The sequence below is a fragment of the Mytilus trossulus genome, chromosome 9, assembly GCF_036588685.1.
Source record: "Mytilus trossulus isolate FHL-02 chromosome 9, PNRI_Mtr1.1.1.hap1, whole genome shotgun sequence".
Lineage (NCBI taxonomy): Eukaryota > Metazoa > Mollusca > Bivalvia > Mytilida > Mytilidae > Mytilus > Mytilus trossulus.
The window spans coordinates 41,285,871-41,306,743 of record NC_086381.1 but is presented as its reverse complement, the minus strand read 5'-3'; the positions used below and the strand labels follow the sequence as shown (position 1 = coordinate 41,306,743).

Here is a 20,873-nt window from a genome sequence, read left to right as displayed (position 1 = left end):
AAAGTTCACGGCAGTGTAACTCTGTCTTCTGCAACTGAGTAATTGTATCGGGTAACTGTTTTATGATCTTAGTACACGTACATTTTGTTTGAATGGTTATTGCGACAATAAATTGTTACTTTGTTTTGACAGTTCATTTTCGTCGAGCCGGTGAATTTTGTCGCAAAAGCGAGACACGGCGATCAAGAGAAAAAAATAGCGGAACGGCGATTTGGTGTCACGACATCACTGTAGCATGGGTTCGAATCTCGACGAGGGAAGAACAAAAAGTTTTCGAAAGCAAATTTACAGATCTAACATTGTTTGGTTGATGTTTAGACGAGTTGTATATATATACATACGAGTCTAAATTGAAAACTACGTTCAAACATATGATTGCGTTGGATAAAAATCGCAACTCTTATACGTGTGCATGTAAACTTGTGACAAATTTCGTTATATAAGGATCTAAAAACAGCACAAACAACAATTTCCAAAAGACCAAAAAAGTGAAAAAGTATATTTAAACAAAACGCATTTGACTAACAGGTCGAACAACTGATGTTCTTTAACCCTGCTGACTGCCATTGACGATTGTCAACTAAAATTACAAGATGTAACAAAATGGATCTTAATATAAATTTAATACTAAACAGAAATTTTGTTTTAACTTGTGGCCACGATGTCATGCCACAAACATACGGTGTCAATATTTTTTTAGTACACCAGATCCGGATTTCGACAATAAATGTCTCTTCAGTGATGTTAGGGATCGAACGGTATTTGAAGGCCATATAAAAAGTACCCTCATTTTTAAATCCTCACTCTTGAATTTTAAGAGTCAATAAGGAACGGATCATATAAACCGGAGGAAAATATGATACAAGCCCAAACAAAAAAATATAAACGAGTCTAAATTGAAAACTACGTTCAAACCTATGATTGCGTTGGATAAAAATCGGAATTTTTATACGTGTGGAATCCACACTGTGGATGTAAAACAAAATTTCGTTATATATAGAAGGGTCTAAAACAGCACAAACAACATTTTCCAAAAGACCAACCGATATATATATATATATATGTTTAACGAGGGACAATATTCCCAAATATGCATGCAATAACCTTTTTTTGTATAGCAATATGATATTTGAAAGTAAAAATTGGTTTCAATAAAGATATTAATTATCGTTGATGACGTCATGAATCTTGAAGATTTATTGCACAAGTGCCGCACTATTGAAATTTATTGCACGCTAAATTTTGGTTACTTTCTGTTTGAAATATGATATTACTATGCAACAATAGTAAAATGATATAATTAAAAAAAATCAAAAAAAATCTTGAATATTTATTGTAAATAGCTAATAATTATATAACTTGATTGCAAAATAATGAAGAAAAAAATCTTATTTCAGTTTAATGTGAGTACCTTGTTTTGCTTAATTCTTTCTAGGGTTATTATACTACAATGTAACAATATGTTAAATCCCAGATTTTATTTATGCATTGCTTTCTCAATAAATGAATGTGGTGATGCAATCACACGAAATGGTTGTCCGTTCCAGTAAACTGCTGTAAACGAGGATGTGTCGGTAATCAGATAGAATTTTACATTCGGTACATCTTTGTTTGTTTTACTGTGCGTATCGACAACTCGAGAAAATACCTGTAACCGGAAGTTGTTAAATATATGTGAACGTTTTCTTGTAAGTGGAAAAGTGAATTGAATGTATATGCACTATTTACATTGTTTACAACACCCAAAAACGATTTGTTTCACGGTATGAATATAGTAATAGACGAATTATGAATTGCCGTCAACGGAGGGATGGTTTCTGTTGTTGACTGTTGTGCTCGATAAAATATCAGCTCAGCCTCATGAGCTAGTAAAAAATAAATCACTAATTAAACTTCCACAAAACATCAACAGTGTTAATTTGAATGAGGATAGTAAAGCCTTTAACTAAGATTAATCATGTTACCTACTATTCCAATACTTGCCTTTACCATCAGGTGCCAAACAGGTATTTTCGTCTACCGAGTGTCAAATTGGTTTTAATTTTACTGTGACAATAAAAATATCCTTATATTGTTTTATTTGGATACTTCAACTATCAATAATTGTTTTTACCATTATTTTTTGGAAAAAAATAGTTTTCGTCAAAATCTTTCTTTTTCTTTATCATCTAAAAGAAAGTGTATATTTCATTTTCATGCAACGGAAATTGTTGTTAAGTCATTTGGCAAGAATTTTTACCTGAATTCATCTTGAAGGTTTTTAAAATTGCAGAAAAATCATATTCACATTTAAGGAAGTATAGAAAATATCTTCCATTTCTGCACGTCAGAGCCATAAAAAATATGACTTTTCATTAAGCGAAATAAACAAACGATCTTTTTCAACTGCATTTTTAGTAAATATGAGCCGCATGACCCTATATAGTTTTTTGGATGTAATACAACACAGCATTTCTAGTAACAGAAGCTGCTACCTGTTTTTCTCTAGTTTTTGTAATCTTTGAGAAAAAAAATATGAAACACAAGTTGTACCCTATGGAAAATGCATTACGCTTGAATGTGCTCTTGTAACCTGTAATGTTGCCATGCAATGTTTTCTTAAGACCCTGCCTGTAAAGGAAAAAAAATGGCGCCATGCCCATTTTTCTGTCGTATTGTAGAACACCCTGCTGTAATTCCTCTTTTAGCTAGACCATTTGGAGTTATTTCCCTTGGAATGAAAATCAAAATTTTAATTGGCGACATTTTATTGAATTTCGTAAATTACATTTGTACAGTTATGAACTTGAGTTGGCCTCAACTAATTGTAATGAAACTTATAAACAATGCTTATTACCACAAAACACAGATCTAGTTTCAATTTTTGTGGTGTCACTTTAACCGTTATAGAGTTATGCTACTTTATAGATAGATTTTTTGTTATTTCCGATTTCTCCCTTAAGTAAGCCCCAACCAAGTGTTATGAAACTTATACACTATACTTATCACCACAAAATACAGATCAATTTTGAATTTTGGTAGTGTCACTCTTACCATTCTACAATGTAGATTCATGCCCCTTTATAAATGGAAAAATTACAATTTTTTTAGTTTCCTTTCTGTAACACAAGTTTGCTTCAACTGAATATTATGAAACTTATACACAATGCTTATTACCTCAAAGCACAGATTAAATTTGAATTTTGGTGGTGTCACTCTTACTGTTCTAGAGTTACATGTATGTCCCTTTATAATTGGAAAAATTACAATTTTTTTAGTTTCCTTTCTGTAACACAAGTTTGCTTCAACTGAATATTATGAAACTTATACACAATGCTTATTACCTCAAAGCAAAGATTAAATTTGAATTTTGGTGGTGTCACCCTTACCATTCTAGAGTTATATATACGTATGCCCCTTTATAATTGGAAAAATTGCAAAAAATTTAGTTTCTGTTTCTAACTTAAGTTTCTTTCAATCAAATGTAATCAAACTCAATGCTTATTTCCACAAAGTAAAGATAAAGTTTGAATTTTGGTGGGGTCACTTTAGCCATTCTCGAGTTGTTCCCCTTTATAAATGGGGAATTTTTTTGTTTAGTTTAGGTTCTCAAACCAAACATTATGAAACTTTATACAATACCTTTTATAACAAAACTCAGATCAAGTACAAATTTGTGTAGCGTCACTATGACCATTCTTGAATTATGTCCCTTTATAATGTTGTAAGAAAGGGGCATAATCTGTGTCCATGGGGACACATTATCCATTTATTTATTGTTGAGCCTTTTACTTTATTTGAAAAAGCAAGACATAGCAATCCTACATTGCGGCGGTTTCGACAGTGGCTTCCACAAATATTCACTTTGTGGTTAAAGTGTTTGAAATTTTGATAATTTTCTTAAACTACACTGGATTTCTACCAAACTTGAACAGAAGCTTGTTTATGATCATCAAAGATAGTATCCAGGAGTAAATTTTGTCAAAATAAAATCCATTTTTTCCGTATTTTACTTATAAATTTTGGACTCAGAGTTTGTGAAATCTTTTTCCCCCTGGTGGTCCTTGAAGAAAGTCTGCTGGTCTTTCTTCATTAATTCTATTGAAAAATACTAAAATTGTGCCAGTCCTATACAAACTTTTGGTGATAAAATACTGAGGACCACCACTTTTTATGAACTCTGTGGACTAATTTTTTCTGCGGTGAAACAATAGATTCACTCTGTGGTTAGAGTTTTCAAGATTTTAATAACTTCTTAAAGTATCCTGGGTTTGTACCAAACTTAGATAGAAGCTTGTTTATGATCAAAAGCTGGTATCTAGAAGGAAAATTTGTTAAAATTTTGTATTTGTGTATCTGTATTTTACTTATGAATGGACTTAGTTTTTATACGACCGCAAAATTTGAAAAAAATCATAAATTGCTATCACGTCTGCGTCGTCGTCTGCGTCGTCGTCGTCCGAATACTTTTAGTTTTCGCACTCTAACTTTAGTAAAAGTGAATAGAAATCTATGAAATTTTAACACAAGGTTTATGACCACAAAAGGAAGGTTGGGATTGATTTTGAAGTTTTGATCCCAACATTTTAGGAATTAGGGGCCAAAAAGGGCCCAAATAAGCATTTTCTTGGTTTTCGCACAGTAACTTTAGTTTAAGTAGATAGAAATCTATGAAATTTTGACACAAGGTTTATGACCACAATAGGAAGGTTGGGATTGATTTTGGGAGTTTTGGTTCCAACAGTTTAGGAATTAGGGGCCAAAAAAAGGCACAAATAAGCATTATTCTTGGTTTTTGCACAATAACTTAAGTTTAACCCTTTCCTCCATAATGACGCCTTTTGACGCCACCCCCTTACTCCATAATGACGCCTTTTGACGCCTGTGTAGTACCTCAGTTGAAACACTTTGACTACAAAGTGTCTGCAGTTGACTTAATAAAATTTGTATCCAATATGAAAAGGAATATCCAACGGAAATTTATTCGATGAAATAGTTGTTTTTTGCAATGCTTTAATACTTTAAAGCATATGTTTAGCTTTTTATGAAAAAAATCCTATGCGAATCAAGTATGCAAAAAAAAAAATTCAATGGAGGAAAGGGTTAAGTAAAAAGAAATCTATGAAATTTAAACACAAGGTTTATGACCACAAAAGGAAAGTTGGTATTGATTTTGGGAGTTGAGGTCTCAACAGTTTAGGAATTAGGGGCCAAAAAGGGGCCCAACTAAGCATTTTTCTTGGTTTTCCCACCATAACTTTAGTATAAGTAAATAGAAATCTATGAAATTTAAACACAAGGTTTATGACTATTAAAGGAAGGTTGGTATTGATTTTGGGAGTTTTGATCCCAACAGTTTAGGAAAAAGGGGCCCAAGGGGTCCAAAATACTTTTTTGTTTGGTTTTATCAAAAATTGAATAATTGGGGTTCTTTGATATGCCGAATCTAACTGTGTATGTAGATTCTTAATTTTTGGTCCCGTTTTCAAATTGGGCTACATTAAGGTCCAAAGGGTCAAAAATTAAACTAAGTTTGATTTTGACAAAAATTGAATCAGTTGGGTTCTTTGATATGCTGAATCTAAAAATGTATTAGATTTTTTATTTTAGGCCCAGTTTTCAAGTTGGTCCAAATCGGGGTCCAAAATTAAACTTTGTTTGATTTCATCAAAAATTGAATAAATGGGGTTCTTTGATATGCCAAATCTAACTGTGTATGTAGATTCTTAATTTTTGGTCCTGTTTTCAAATTGGTCTACATTAAAGTCCAAAGGGTCCAAAATTAAACTTGGTTTGATTTTAACAAAAAATTGAATTCTTGGGCTTCTTTGATATGCTGAATCCAAACATGTACTTAGATTTTTGATTATGGGCCCAGTTTTCAAGTTGGTCAAAATCAGGATCTAAAATTATTATATTAAGTATTGTGCAATAGCAAGAAATTTTCTATTGCACAGTACTCAGCAACAATAAATCTTCAATTGCACAGTATTGTGCAATCGCAAGAAATTTTCAATTGCACAATATTGTGCAATAGTAAGAAATCTTCAATTGCACAGTATTGTGCAATAGCAAGTATTTTCAATTGCACAGTATTGCGCAATAGCAAGAAATATCTAATTGCACAATATTGTGCAATAGCAAGAAATTTCAATTGGAGTTATCTTTCTTTGTCCAGAACAGTAGTTGAATCAACTTAAATCATTGTTTTATACAATATACAATGTATATTCACTTTTACTACCAACTGATCAATTAAAACAATCTTTACCATTCAGTGATAACAAGCACTTTTTTTTACATTTTAATATTTTATGATGTATTTAAATGAGTAATTATTGTTTCAAACTCCATTAGAAATTTGAATTGAGATCGGTTTTGGAATAAAGGATAGGGGGATGTGAAAAAAAAATGGGAGGGGGGGGGTCAATTTTTCTCATTTGAAATTTCATAAATAAAAATAAAAATTCTTCAAACATTTTTTGGAGAGGATTAATATTCAACAGCATAGTGAATTGCTCAAAGGCAAGACAGAAATTTAAGTTCATTAGACCACATTCATTCTGTGTCAGAAACCTATGCTGTGTTAACTATTTAATCACAATCCAAATTTAGAGCTGAATCCAGCTTGAATGTTGTGTCCATATTTGCCCCAACCGTTCAGTGTTCAACCTCTGCGATCGTATAAAGCTGCGCCCTGCGGAGCATCTGGTTCTTCCAGTTAACATTACAGGCAGTCTGCAGTTAAAGTTTTTAAAAAGATTCATAAACTATCCTGGATTTTTACCAAACTTGGACAGAAGCTTCTTACAATCAAACGATAGTATCAAGAGGAATTATATTATTGACTTTTTCCCTCATTTTTGTTGAGTCTGCGATTAACAGCAAAAGTAGGCAAGACACTGGAACCCTTACAATTTTTTTTTACTATATGAATTATGTGGTAATGTACATATTTTCAGATTTAAAAAGATAAATGGCAACCAGAAGATCCAGGATTCAGATTAAACCAAATATTGGTGGTAAAACCTCTTCTGGTTTAAAACGTGGACAAGGTAATGAAGAGAAGAAAGGAACCAGTGTTCAAATAAGTGCTGAGCTTGCAGCAGGAGCTGCAACTGCTGTTGGTTTGAAAAAAGGTATCAGTCCAACAAAAGACCTAGGAAGGTCAACAGAAGTTCCTAGAAAGTCATCAGGCAAAGTTGGTATAGTGGTATCATCTCCAAGTAGAAGGGGAGATAACAAAGGAAACACAAATCAACAGGATGACAAAAACTCGGCACAAAAATCAAGTTCTTGTGTGACTAAACCAGCCTTTACAAGACTCAAAAATCTAGGATTGATTGTTGGATCACAGGAAATTGTACACAGGAGTGAATCTAAAGAGGAAGAAAATGACAGCTCAGAGGAAAATAAGGATGTTAGGCCAAAGATGGTTGAGCAAAATAAAGAAAAAAGTCCAAGTAGTAAAAGTTCTCAAAGCTCTGTACAAAATAAACCTGGTACTTTTACAAAGAGATTTAATTGTAATGTCCCTAAACCTAAAACACAACTGCCATGTTCTAGTCCTGTAGATAAGATTAGTCTAAATAAAAGTTTGATCCTCTCACCACAAACAGAAACATCAGTTGAAGATGAAAATGTTGAGAAAAAGATAGTTGATTCTCATGAACCAGAGAAAAAAATAGAAAATGTTAACAACCAGATCCAAGATGGTTCAGAATCTAGTCCAAAACCTTCAGTCATACAACGTCTACCTTTTAGATCAAGATTTCCGAAAGCAAAACCAAATATTGAAGCTCTCAAACTGAGAAAGTAAGTATGTTATGATATATTAACTAAAACATAACTAATGGCATAGATTCACCTTGGTTTCTTTATTTCCTTCATTATTATGATCAGCTGATTTAAAGGTGGGGAATGTAATTGCAACATTAATATTAATTAGTATCATTGAAAGTAAGGAACGCTTTACAGAAAGGTTTAAAAATAATTCAGCATTGATACATTATATTGATTAAAACTTTGATTTTCTGTTTGAATAGTTTTACCTTAGTAATTTTTGAAGCCCTTTATAGCTTTCCAAGGCTCTGTGTTGAAAGCTGTTGAAAGCTTTGACATAAGGCTATGACGGTTCCTTTTTTACTAATTGTGACTTGAATAGAGAGTTATATCATTGGCACTCATGCCACATCTTCTTACAATGTATATCTCAATGTATGTTAATGTTGTAGAATTACTGAATAGATTTAAATGACTGCAGACTTTATACACGTTATATAGAATTATGAGAGTTTATTATGGGAAATTTGAAAGTAAATTAATTTAATATGAATGATTAACATACTGTAAATTCAGAAAATATTACTGGTACATGCATTTATTACCAAGTATGAACAAAAATGTAAAATTAGTTATTGCGATTTCTGGAAAATTTGCTTGTTGATAAATATCACACTGTCATGACTGTGTGTTCTTTTTATTGAGATTCTCACATTACTTAAATTAAAAAAAAATATATAATATATATGTGTATGATGATTCTCCATCACACAGGATTACAGGAATATTATATTATTTTTTTTTTTAAATATTGAAAAAATATGAAAGACTCCTCAAAATATTTTCACGTCAGTTCCTTTATTTTCATGCAAGCTTGGAGATTTATAGTGAGTCTTGGTGTCTTCTAAACTTAATTTGCAAAATTCCTGTTTAATTTCACAATCATCCAGTTAACATCTAAATTATATTACAACTAAACCCACTAACCATCTATAGAAATAGAAAATTTAAAACTCAGTACATGTATTCACTTGAAAGTTGACAAATTAGATGCATGATATTATTGAAATCTTTATTTTTTTCAGTAAAAATATAAATCTGTCTGGAAGTAAAGAAGATATTTCAACTAGACCTTCATCACCACTTAAATCACCACGACTAGGAAAAATGTAAGTTCACTCATTATTAAGCCGGAATATTGGTAGATGTCATTTATATTTTTTTGTCTTAGTATATTATAATTAGTTAATCAGTTTATGCAAAAAGCTTTATTATGAAAGTTAAAACAAAAATAATAGAGCAGATTTATGAGAGTTGAGATGAAAGAAGAGTAAAAGGAAAAAGTGTTATAAATACATGTACTGATTTATTCAATATCATAAATATCCAATGGATAAACAAAGCTTCTTTACTTGTTTTAAAAATCTGTTGAGTTATTGAGAAGTCAGGCAGTATCAGAAAATTTTACACTAAATTGAGTGAAGACATGATATGCATGGTACCTATCGAACACTAAAAGTGAACTATGAACCAGAAAAGTATTGAATTACAGGCTCCTGACTTGGGACAGGGGCATAAATAATGTGAAAGGTTTAAACTTGTTAATGAGTGTCTGTCGTGTCACCCTCCCTCTTACATAGGAGAGCACAACATAGGAAGAAGCTGTAAAGTTAATTAGAAATGGCTCAATCCGTCAGATTGATGAAAAGCACAAGAACAGCTAGCATATTATAAAGAAAAAAGACACAAAGTACCTATCTGAGAGATCTTTAAGTTGCTGAAAGCAAGTTCAAATCCAATAACAACCAATTTATGATTCATGTTCTCCCAGACTCATAGATCAATCACTCACACCCAACAAGTTTAGTGTAAAAACATCATAAACACTCAGAAAAGCACAAATTGTCTCCCTTTATTACAGTATGTAAGTATGAACAACAATTTAATGATTTTATTTTAGTCTGCCTCCTATAAAGTTTATAAACCATCATGCTCAGAAACCAGTCAGTCCAGTGGAAGTAGACAAATCTCAGGATACCAGTTCAGAAATTAATGTTCAAACAGATGGAGCTATAGAGGCCAGGAAAAGACATTATAGTAACAGTTCTATCAGTACTGTACACAGTGATACACAGGTTAGTGGGTGCAGATCAGCAGGTTTTGTATTCAGTAAAATACCAGCCACAATCACCTGTCAAGATGTAATAGAAATAAAAGTACTGTGTCAAAAATATCACTTCTGACACAATGATTTGTCAATATTATCTAATTTGATAAGCTTCCAGTTTACAAAAATCTCCATTTTTAAGTTTTAAAAAATTTCATTGAAGAAAATTATCTTCCTTCAATTTCAATGGATTCTCACATCACTAATCTACAATCACAATGAAATATAGTAAATTCTATACAGAAAATGAAGAAATAGTGAAATTTTTTACCATTTATACATCAACTTGAATTTAAATCCAATTTATATGACAGGGATTGTTGAAGAATAACAAACAGAAGAACGGATTCACTGATGAGGATGCACCAATAAATAAAAACACCATGACTATGGGGGATCTTATATACTGGAATCCTGGCAAAAATCAAATGGCGTAAGTAATATTATAATTGTAAATAAATGCTATGACTATAGGGTATCTGATATACTAGAAGAAAATGAAAATGTGAAGAAAAAAAATTGTAGATGAGTTACTTGTATCTGTCAGCTTCAAAATATAATGATTATTAAAGTGGAATTTCCTTACAAGGATATCACAGAAACATTCCAGCAGTCGAAGAAAGATACCAATGGGACATTCAAATTAATAAGTCAAAAACAAACTCCAAGACAAAAAAAAACCACCAAAAGTAACAAAAGTATAGAAAACAGAATATAGAAAACTCAAGAATGAACAACACAAACACACATAAAACTAGGGTTGGTGTCAAGTGCTCCAGATAGTAAGCTGATCCTGCTCCACATTTTATACCCTTTGTGTTGCTCATATAAGGTAGCAAAGGCCAAAATGCGAAACTAAATCCTTACTGTGTTTTGCTACCTAAGTACAAACCTGGCAATATGTCTAATTCTGAATTAATTTGAGGAAATGACAATGGATTGTGATTACAACAATAGGAACATATCTGTTATTATGAGAGTGTTCCTAGAATTACTGTAAATTCAGAAATTATTGCGAGGTTTTTATTATTGTGAAAATTGCGACAGAGTTGTAATTATGCAATAATTTAAACTCGCATTTTAAAATATTTTATATGAATTCAGCACAATTTTTCCCAAAATCGTAAAAATTAAAATTGCATTTCAGTCTAAAATGACAAAATCGCAATAATAAATACAAGCAATAATATCTGAATTTACAGTGTATGGATTGTGTTTACGACAATTGGAACATATCTGTCATTATGTGAGTGTTCCTAGAATGATGACATGGTGATTGAATTACATTTGTCAATTCGTAGCCTTTTATAGCTGACTATACGGTATGGGATTTGCTCGTTGTTGAAGGCCATACAGTGACTTATGGTTGTTAATTTCTGTGTCATTTGATGTCTTGTGGGCAGTTGTCTCATTGGCAATTCTACATGTAAATTCGACTTCGAAAAATATTGAAATTTTTTAAATTAGCAGTTTTGTCAAACTGTTGGATTATCATGCATGTCTGTATCAAAGGCCAGTTTTCACAAATTAATTGACCAAAAACAATATGTCAGGGTATATTTGACTTTACAACATAAAAAATTGTGCATATTATTTTTATTTTCATAGAACCATCATTGAAACACCAAAGAAGAAAGCAAAAATAATAGTAGAGAAAGAAAATGTAAATATTGAAGAAGAAGAAGAAAAACCCCAAGAATCAGAAGAAGCTGATGTGATGGATAGTAAAGACCCAGATATGCCTGTACCTCAAGTGAAAATAGGACCGGATGGAAACATTATAATTAATGAAGAAAGGTAATAATCAATTTACATTTTGCATAGATTTATAATAAGGTTGATTTGAATTTCTGTGTTCTAACGCCACTTTTGATTAGTGCTTTTAGGCTATTTCATGGCAGCAGGGTTATAACTCACAACCTGTGTGGCTCTTACAAATTAGAACAGCACACCTTAAGGATACAATACTGTCCATCAGATACATATTCATATGAAAAGTATATTGTTTAGAAAATGACTGATATAGATTTTTAGAAATTATTCTAAGAACTTAATTCTTTGTGTCTTAATTTGTTAGGTAAAAAGTTTAATCACATGTGCTAGTTTAAAAAAGTTGTAGAACGGGGATGATTTTTACAATTTGAACACTGACCCAGACATATGTGTTGTTCGTTAGAAGATGACGAAAAAAATGTTTAAAAAAAATGATTCTCGACATTCATTTCAAATAAAAGTAAGGTATGACATACAGACTCCATTTAGTACAATGCCAGCTCTCATAGGAATTTGAATTATAAACGTTTCTTTAAAGTCTAGGCCAAAAGTGATAGTAATAGGGCATGGTAAAATGATGCAGTTAACTAAAAGTCACATACATATGTAAAATGAGGCTATTAAAGAAATACCCAAAATTATTTTTTCTAAAGATGTTTTTTAAATGGAACAGCGATAGTGACACACTTTAAAAACACTACAGAAATTACATATAGTGAATGTTGTATTACTTTCAGTTTGATTATAAAGAAAAAAGATGAATCGCCTGTGTCTGAACTGATAGAAGAAACAGGGAGTACAGCTACATATAATAGCTTCAGAAAACCACTGAGTAGAATTGCCTGGTCTGAATGGGGTATGTCTTAATTATCTCTACAGCTACATATGATACCTTCAGAAAAACAAATGAAATCAACAATATCACTTCAAGAATATTAAAAACAATGAATAGACCTAACTGACTCAACAAAATATGACAACATGAACCACTCCATAAAAATGGAAGTGATCTCAGAAAGGGTAAGGGCTATTCCAGAAAAAAATGTATGGGGGGGGGGGGTTGGAAGGCACATTGTATTAATAATACATGGGTGAATGATGGGTATCAGAGCTCTTTTTCACACTATAATGCACTATAATTCTCAATTACAATTGTCTGGGTGGCTGGTGCTAACAAAAACTGCCTTCAAACCCCCCCATACATTTTTCTCTGGAATAGCCCTAAGCAGATCCAGCTTCATATATTGCACCTGTCATATAGCTCAGCTGGTGATTTCATTTTTCTTTAGGGGCTTTCACATTGTACGATTTTCTTTTCCATTTTCATTTGATGTCAATCTGTGCATCTGCTTTTGATTTACTTTTACGTTGATTTTGACAAAAATCACCCAGGGTGAACACTGAAATTAGATGTAATTTGGTGAATTAAAGTGAAATCATAATGTGTGAATCTTATTACTGCTTCATTTCTTGATTTAGGGTTTTTAACCGGATTTTTGTGACAAAAATGTCGGTTAATGATTTTGGGATGTACGGCGTGCGGGCAGCAATCAAATGTTGTCCATGCATTAACTCATGAACCTTTCTACCAAAGCTTTTAAAATTTTAATATGTTGTTACTGACAACTAAATGAAGGTCAAGTTCAATAATGGCGATTTTGACTTTTACCGTTCAGGAGTTATGGTTCTTGAAAGATTGAAAATGGAGTTTCCAATCGTGTCTGTGCATGTACGCATGAACTGTTCTTCCAAAGCTTCCCAAATTTTAATATGTTGTTACTGATGACACAATGGAGGTCAAGTTCAATAATGACGATTTTGACTTTTACCGTTCAGGAGTAATGGTTCTTGAAAGATTGAAAAATGGAGTTTCCAGTCGTGTCTGTGCATTTACGCATGAACTGATCTTCCAAAGCTTCCCAAATTTTAATATGTTGTTACTGATGACAAAATGGAGGTCAAGTTCAATAATGACGATTTTGACTTTTACCGTTCAGGAGTAATGGTTCTTGAAAGATTGAAAAATGGAGTTTCCAGTTGTGTCTGTTTATTTACGCATGAACTGTTCTTCCAAAGCTTCCCAAATTTTAATATGTTGTTACTGATGACAAAATAGAGGTCAAGTTCAATAATGACAATTTTGACTTTTACCGTTCAGGAGTTATGGTTCTTGAAAGATTGAAAAATGGTGTTCCCAGTTGTGTCCATGCATTATCTCATGAACCATTCAACCAAAGCTTTTGAAATTTTTATATGTTGTTACTGATGACAAAATAGAGGTCAAGTTCAATAATGACGATTTTGACTTTTACCGTTCAGGAGTTGTTCTTGAAAGATTGAAAAATGGTGTTTCCAGTCGTGTCCGTGCATTTTCTCATGAACCATTTAACCAAAGCTTTTGAAATTTTTATATGTTGTTATTGATGACAAAATAGGGGTCAAGTTCAATAATGATGATTTTGACTTTTACCGTTCAGGAGTTATGGTTCTTGAAAGATTGAAAAATGGTGTTTCCAGTCGTGTCCATGCATTTTCTCATGAACCATTCTACCAAAGCTTTTGAAATTTTTATATGTTGTTATTGATGACAAAATAGAGGTCAAGTTCAATAATGACGATTTTGACTTTTACCGTTCAGGAGTTATGGTTCTTGAAAGATCGTAAAATGGCGTTTCCATTCATGTTGTTACATTTACTCATGAACCATTCAATCTAAGCTTTTCAAATTTTATTATGATACTGATGACAAAATGGAGGTCAAATTTGATATTGACGATTTTCACTTTCACCATTCATCAGTAATGGTTCTTGTGATATTGCCAGGACACAAATAAATGTTAATAAATCCGGTTTGCTGTCATTGTGACAGACTCTTGTATTATATTATTTCATAAATTAAGAGCCTTCCATAATTATCTATATTTTATGAAACTATTGTTTAATTTAACAGAAACAGAGAAGTTTTATAGAGCATTGAGTTATATAGGGACAGATTTCTCACTGATGGTCAAACTATTCAAAAGAAGAACAAGATATGACATTAAGGTAACTTATAGGTTAACTCAGATTAATGATTATCTTTACTACATAACCATACACAGGACCCTTGATCACAAAACTACTCGGTGCTCCAAGTACAAAATTTGTGCTCAGATCACAAAATCCAGTGTATTAATTGGTTGATTTGTGAGTCTTAGTACGAAAATTGTGCCTGAAAATTTTATGACCGCAAGCCCATAGCATATGCCTTACCACTCAAATCATGACTATATAAATATGAGATATGGTGTAATTCCAAATTATACATTTATCTGCCAACACACCTGGAAAGTAACTCAATAAAATTATTTCAGTTTATTTCATTACTAACATAAGTAATTTTGTTTAAAAACTTTTTGAAATGTCAACTCAGCCTAATACTCACATACTTAACATTATGTACTTTGGATCTGTTTAGTTTGTGATTGAAACAGTTTCTTCAAATTGCTGTAAATTCAGATATTATTGCAATTTTTGAAGAATATACAACAATGCAAGATTAATTATTGCGATTTCTAGAAAATGTGTATAAAGATATCGATATATGTATAAGACTGGAAGCTCATATTATTGCAATTCTCACCAAGTTCCATTATAAGCATTCATGATAACCTTATACTTTTCCCTATATTACAGACCAAGTTTAAAAGAGAAGATAAGCTAAACAGAAACAAAGTGGAACTGGCTCTCAGTAAGTAGAAATTGCAGTAAATTGTAAGATGATTGCTTTTTCCTGAGCATCCAGTGGCAAATATTTCATGCATGTTCAGATCATTGCTACCAAACAAATATTGAACCAGCAGGACTATTTTTAAATCCCATTGTTAATCTCTAAAAACAATCAAGTTAATCTATGTGGAATTTAAGAAGATAAGATTCCATGAAATAAGATAAGTTTGTAAATGGATAGCTCTGTCAATTGACAGTGTATTGTTTGAAGTGTGGAACATCAGTTGATATTCATTTGCACTTTACTTGTTATCATCACAATAACATATAGTAAGATTCTAACATTTTAACACATTTTTTAAAACCAGATGTTGACCTGACAGCAGTAAAGATCAGAACAGAGACGAAAACTGAAATCTGTGGTTAATTTTGTCAAGCATCATTGAGTAAAGTCCTTCTTACATTATTTTACATGTTACCTGTCAAACCAACAATTTAATCGTAGCTGTCAATTATGAATTAAGTGATTTAAGGAGTTTGACCAAGAGATTAGCAATTTTTGGTCATAGTAAACAGCACATGTGTTTTAATTTATTTGACAGAGAACAAAAAGCCATTTGATATGTCATTCTTTGTAAAAGAAGAAAAACTGGATGCGATTGAAACAGAAAGGAAGAAGAAAGAAGATGAAGAAAAGTTGAAGAAAACTAAAGAAATGAGACAGGAAAAGAAGAGAGAGAAAAATGCACAGAAAGAGAAACATAAGGAGAAAGAAGGTAAGATTATAAGGAGTTTTTGTGGAGAATATAAAAATATCAATGACTTTTACACTTTGAAAAGAGAAATTACGCCATTATATAAATACATTACTGTAGGTCTTTGGATGCATTTCAATCACAGTGTACCCCAAATAGTGTGAAATTGAACAGCCTACTGCTATACGGAATACAATGTTCAGCTGATAATTGTCAGCCATGATTACAATAGAAAGATATTAATGTGATACAAATATGAACTCTGATTTTTATGAGCTAGCTTACAATGTTACATTTTCACAAAAGACATTGTCACCGATTTTTGTATATGTACATACATTTCTTTTGTGTGACATGTTTTGAAGAGTAGCAGCAAATAACTAAAGTTTGACACAGTAAGGGAAAAACGCAGGACCTCCTTTTAGTAAAGGTGATAAAATTATTACAAACCAACTTATTTTTGTGAGTAGAAAAATAACACAAACATAAATCTTTTTGAATATGTAAAATTGGATGTTTACTCATTAAATAACATGAGGTATATTTGAAAATCGTGGAATTACAAAGCCGCAAGATGACTAGAAAGGAAAAAATGTGAAATAAAGTATCCTTGAAAATAAGTTGGTTTACAGTACCTAGATGTTTAGCAATACAAAATACTTTGCATTCCACATACAGTGGAGAAGATGCAAAGCAGAGGAATATATCATTTTTATATTATTTTTTTCAAGTCAAATGTATGTCAAAATTATTTTGCTCTGTTTGTTAAGAGAAATTTATATAATTTATAGTTATTGCCTTCATTTCTGTAATAACCTTAGAATATTAATTTCCAGAAAAACAAACAGCAAGGAAAAGTACAAGACCAAGAAAAAATATCTATTATGATTACGAGGATGCTACAGAAGGAGACGTGTCTGAGATAGAATCAACACCACCCACACCTGTTAAAACACCTATAAGGTAGGTTTTAGATATTGAGTGAGGCACATTGAAAATTATATTTAAAATTGCATTGCAAGCACTCTCATATGTACATTTTTTCCCAGATTTTTAATAAATTTATTATTTATAGAATTACTAATCAAAGAATTCAAATAGAGAAAAATATTTAATGAGTGACTGAACAACACATTAATTTACGAATGCTCGTAGCACATGAGTTAATTATCAGTGTTGCTCAGTCAAGAGTTGAATATTTCTATATTTGATTAGTTATTCTTTTTATTTCATTGGCAAATGGTTTTTATTATGAAATAAAAGTAAAAAATGTAATCTTTTTCGACGCATTAACAATTTGTTTTGATCAGACTTTATCGACGTCTTGACAACGCCTATTGTAGTATGAAGTCAGAGGAGTGAAATAACCGGTTTTTATTTCACTAGGAAATCTATGCAATTCATTGCAACCAATGTAATAAAAAGGTTTATATGACCAATGTCTCAGATAATTTCAAATATTTTTTTAAGTTATCCCCCTTGGAAATATTAATGATTTTGGAAATTTTATTGTATTTCTCTCAAGCCTTTATTTCCCAAATTATTTGTAGAAATTTTTGAAGGACAAAGAATGATTTTTTTAAGTTATTGCACATGGGTAGATAAAATATGTGCAACACAGAGGACATTAGAATTCTGTTTATTTTGGGGGGTTGGGGAGACTTGATTTGTTGAAAAACTGTCAATATAGAAGTTTTTGAATATTAATTTTTATCTCAAACCTTTGCAGGAGATGGCATATCATGTTGTATATAAGTAGCTTGAACATATATATAATGTCTCCCTATACTACTTTCCATAAAAGGAGATACATTGCTTTATCTTAGCTACAATAAATGTTACAGAAACTTTTTTTCTCTCTTTTTGCAGAATTCCATTCAAGCGATATGAAAATGCTCCTTTTGTTCCACCATTTTGTTTATCACAAGATGAAGATGATGACAGTGATATTATGGAATTACAGGTCACTATGAGTGATTCAGAAATCTTGTCACCACAGAAACAGCCAAGGTCAGAGGTCAGTTCACAAATGGAGAGATCTGTTAGTATTAATCCTGCTTCATTTGCTTCCAAAATCAACTCTGAGATGGAGGGATCAATAGCCATTAATCCTGCTGAATTCCCACCAAATGCCAATGTGCAGATCACCCATGATGCGAATAATTCACCATTGGTTCTTGTCTATCACACTCCTGAGGACGGCAAAGGAGAAACTGTAATTCATGTTTACCAACTTCAAAATCAACCAATTGGAAATCTACAAATTCCATTGGATGGGGCATCAAATATTGTGGAATTACCAAGCAATCTGCAGTCAACTGCTGGTACTAGCTCAGCCAATGGCAAGTCATTTTGTATTCAGGCACAAACAGATGAGCCAATGGAAGAACAGGAGACTGGTGACAATCTTCCCTTTATAATTGCTACAGGGGAAGATAACCCACAATCATTACTACTACCTCAGGGTATGAACCAGGAACCATCATCAGAACATGACAATGAGGATTATATAAATATTATTGACATTAATGCCAGTAAAATTCCAACACCAGGAAAGAATTTAGAATCTAGAGAACAAACTGATTCAGACAATTCTACATATCAGGTGGTCACTGTAAATCAAGACAATGACCTTGACAATGACAATTCAAGGTCATCTCCAGGTGTTAGCATTGACAATGAATTTGTGGCTTCTGATGTTGATCAGAAATATATTGAACATGAAGACAAAGGAACAAGGAAAGGAAAGAGATGATGTTATATACAAATTATTTTTACTTTGAGCATTAAGATTTTTTAACAGAAACACTTCACAAAAATTTGGAATTTTGATTACAGCTTTGTCCTAAACATAAAAGCAATGTATTGAAGATAAAGTATTTATAAAATTAAAACTTACAAGAAAAATCTTTTAATGTTCACCACACATAATGCAGATGAGCTACGTTATCCTGTTTTTATATTTCTCAGACACATAAAATCTCTGTAGAATATCTTGTCATTATTGTACATCCTAGAGAGTAATAAAAACCTATTCTGTAACTACCAAATGTACAAAATATACTTAGGTCAGTTGTTTCTAAATTCTTGTATTTACTACCTCTATTTAAAATAAGGAAAGCTTATTTACTTGTTGATATCAGTGATAACAATATTCGATACAAATTTCTCCCTTTACTATAGATTTTTTTTTACTTCTTCCAAATTCCTGTATACAGTATAAACTATATGATAAGAGGAATAGAATTGTGACATTAGATAAGCTTACTTGTTTATTCTTATTAATATGAATGATATCCAGGGTTTCCGCTGGGGGTCGCCATTTTCGCAATTTGCGAAAAAATAATAATTGTGGCGATAAAAATTCGTCATTTGCGAAAGAATTTGGCGAAAGAAATATATAGAACGATTTATTTTCCTCCATCTTGTTTATTTACTTTTTTCGAGTTTCTCGGACTTTACCTGATCAGACAATACTCGGAAATCACCATGACCTCATTAACGTCTGGACAGAAAATGAATAATAAGCTGATTGCATTTTATTTCTATCGACAACAAAGGACTATATTAATAAAGGTGTTGATTGAATTGTTTGACAAAATGATATGGTAAAATGGCTTCTGCTAAATGTCACATATAGAATTTATTTACCACTTTGCGACGCACGTGTTTGAAGCAAACTTTTGACGTCTCCTCCGCTTTTAAAGATAGTTTAGAAAAGAAAGCTGTTGTTGTGACGAAAAATGTCCAAAAGCAAGAAAAATCTCGGATTTAAAACTTTAATTATCCTTTGACTTAAATATCGTTAATTGATTAGGAAGCCGTTTTTAAAGTCGTTTGAGTGACACACGTGTTTCAAGCCTAGTTTTACGTCTTAACTTTTTCATTTACGATGGTCAAGAAAAAAAAGAAAACTGTCATTATGAAGAAATCTATCAAAAAGGTTGGCTCGATTGAGAGTAGCCCTTCAATGTAATGACTACACATGAAACGAGGGATCAATTTCATGTGATAAAAGCTTTTGTTTTGTTGTAAAAAAAACCTTCTTCAGTACGAAAGGGAACATCAGTATTTTTCTTTTAAAGAAACTTTCCCTACGAACTATACTGGTATTATATAATGAAAACATGTCCAATTATTTTGTTATATTCTAGGACGTATTAAAAGTATAGTGGCCCAATCAATTACTAAAGTTGTTTAAAATACAATGAATAGTTTTCCCTTTTAAATTAAAAAAATCTGTTGTTTTAAAGTAATTTTTTAGTGTTTATTCATTAACATGTAAACTCTAAAATAAGTTTGAGAGCATAATCATAGACACAATGGGCAAAATCATCTTATTTAAGGGAAAGGGGGAAAAGGGGGGGGGGGTAGAAAAAAATATAAATTTTAAACAAAAAATATAGTTATGTTATTTGGCGAAAAAAATAATAATGTGGCGAAAAATATATTGTTTTGGCGAAAGAGGTGGTGAAAAAAATAATAGACCCAGGGGAAACCCTGATGATATCAATATATAGATTGTTATCTTTCAAGATTTCTCTCTTTGTGTGTTGAACTCTTTTTTTCATAATTTATAATGCAGTTGATGACAGGTACCAAAATCATTGATTTTAAATAATTTTTTAAAGTTTTTATTTTGTCTTAAAATTGTTAAATTTGTATTTGTATTTTATGAATTATGGTGATACATGTTATACATGTATTGA

The 20,873-nt window shown here is 31.7% G+C and overlaps 1 protein-coding gene across 2 annotated transcripts; it reads left to right on the top strand.

The window, feature by feature from the left end:
- Positions 1–1,606: 1,606 nt before the first annotated feature.
- On the top strand, positions 1,607–19,449 carry LOC134682932 (uncharacterized protein DDB_G0284459-like). 2 transcript variants are annotated; one of them, XM_063541866.1, is made up of 12 exons: positions 1,607–1,688; positions 6,942–7,794; positions 8,847–8,930; positions 9,722–9,896; positions 10,243–10,361; positions 11,537–11,725; positions 12,439–12,557; positions 14,652–14,746; positions 15,377–15,431; positions 16,012–16,185; positions 17,001–17,127; positions 18,034–19,449. In XM_063541866.1, the coding sequence occupies exons 2-12, from the start codon at positions 6,956–6,958 to the stop codon at positions 18,917–18,919; spliced, it is 2,862 nt and encodes a 953-aa protein (XP_063397936.1). In that variant the 5' UTR covers positions 1,607–1,688; positions 6,942–6,955; the 3' UTR covers positions 18,920–19,449. The 2 variants fall into 2 exon arrangements, with proteins under 2 accessions (XP_063397936.1, XP_063397937.1); XM_063541867.1 differs by having other exon boundaries at positions 1,641–1,763.
- Positions 19,450–20,873: the final 1,424 nt, after the last annotated feature.

Bases quoted from the DNA above. Each gene is read 5' to 3' on its own strand.
- LOC134682932 (XM_063541866.1), top strand. From the start codon at position 6,956: ATGGCAACCAGAAGATCCAGGATTCAGATTAAACCAAATATTGGTGGT. The intron at 8,931-9,721 runs GTAAGTTCACTC...ATTTTATTTTAG, and splicing joins TCACCACGACTAGGAAAAAT to TCTGCCTCCTATAAAGTTTA. The intron at 15,432-16,011 runs GTAAGTAGAAAT...TTTATTTGACAG, and splicing joins CAAAGTGGAACTGGCTCTCA to AGAACAAAAAGCCATTTGAT.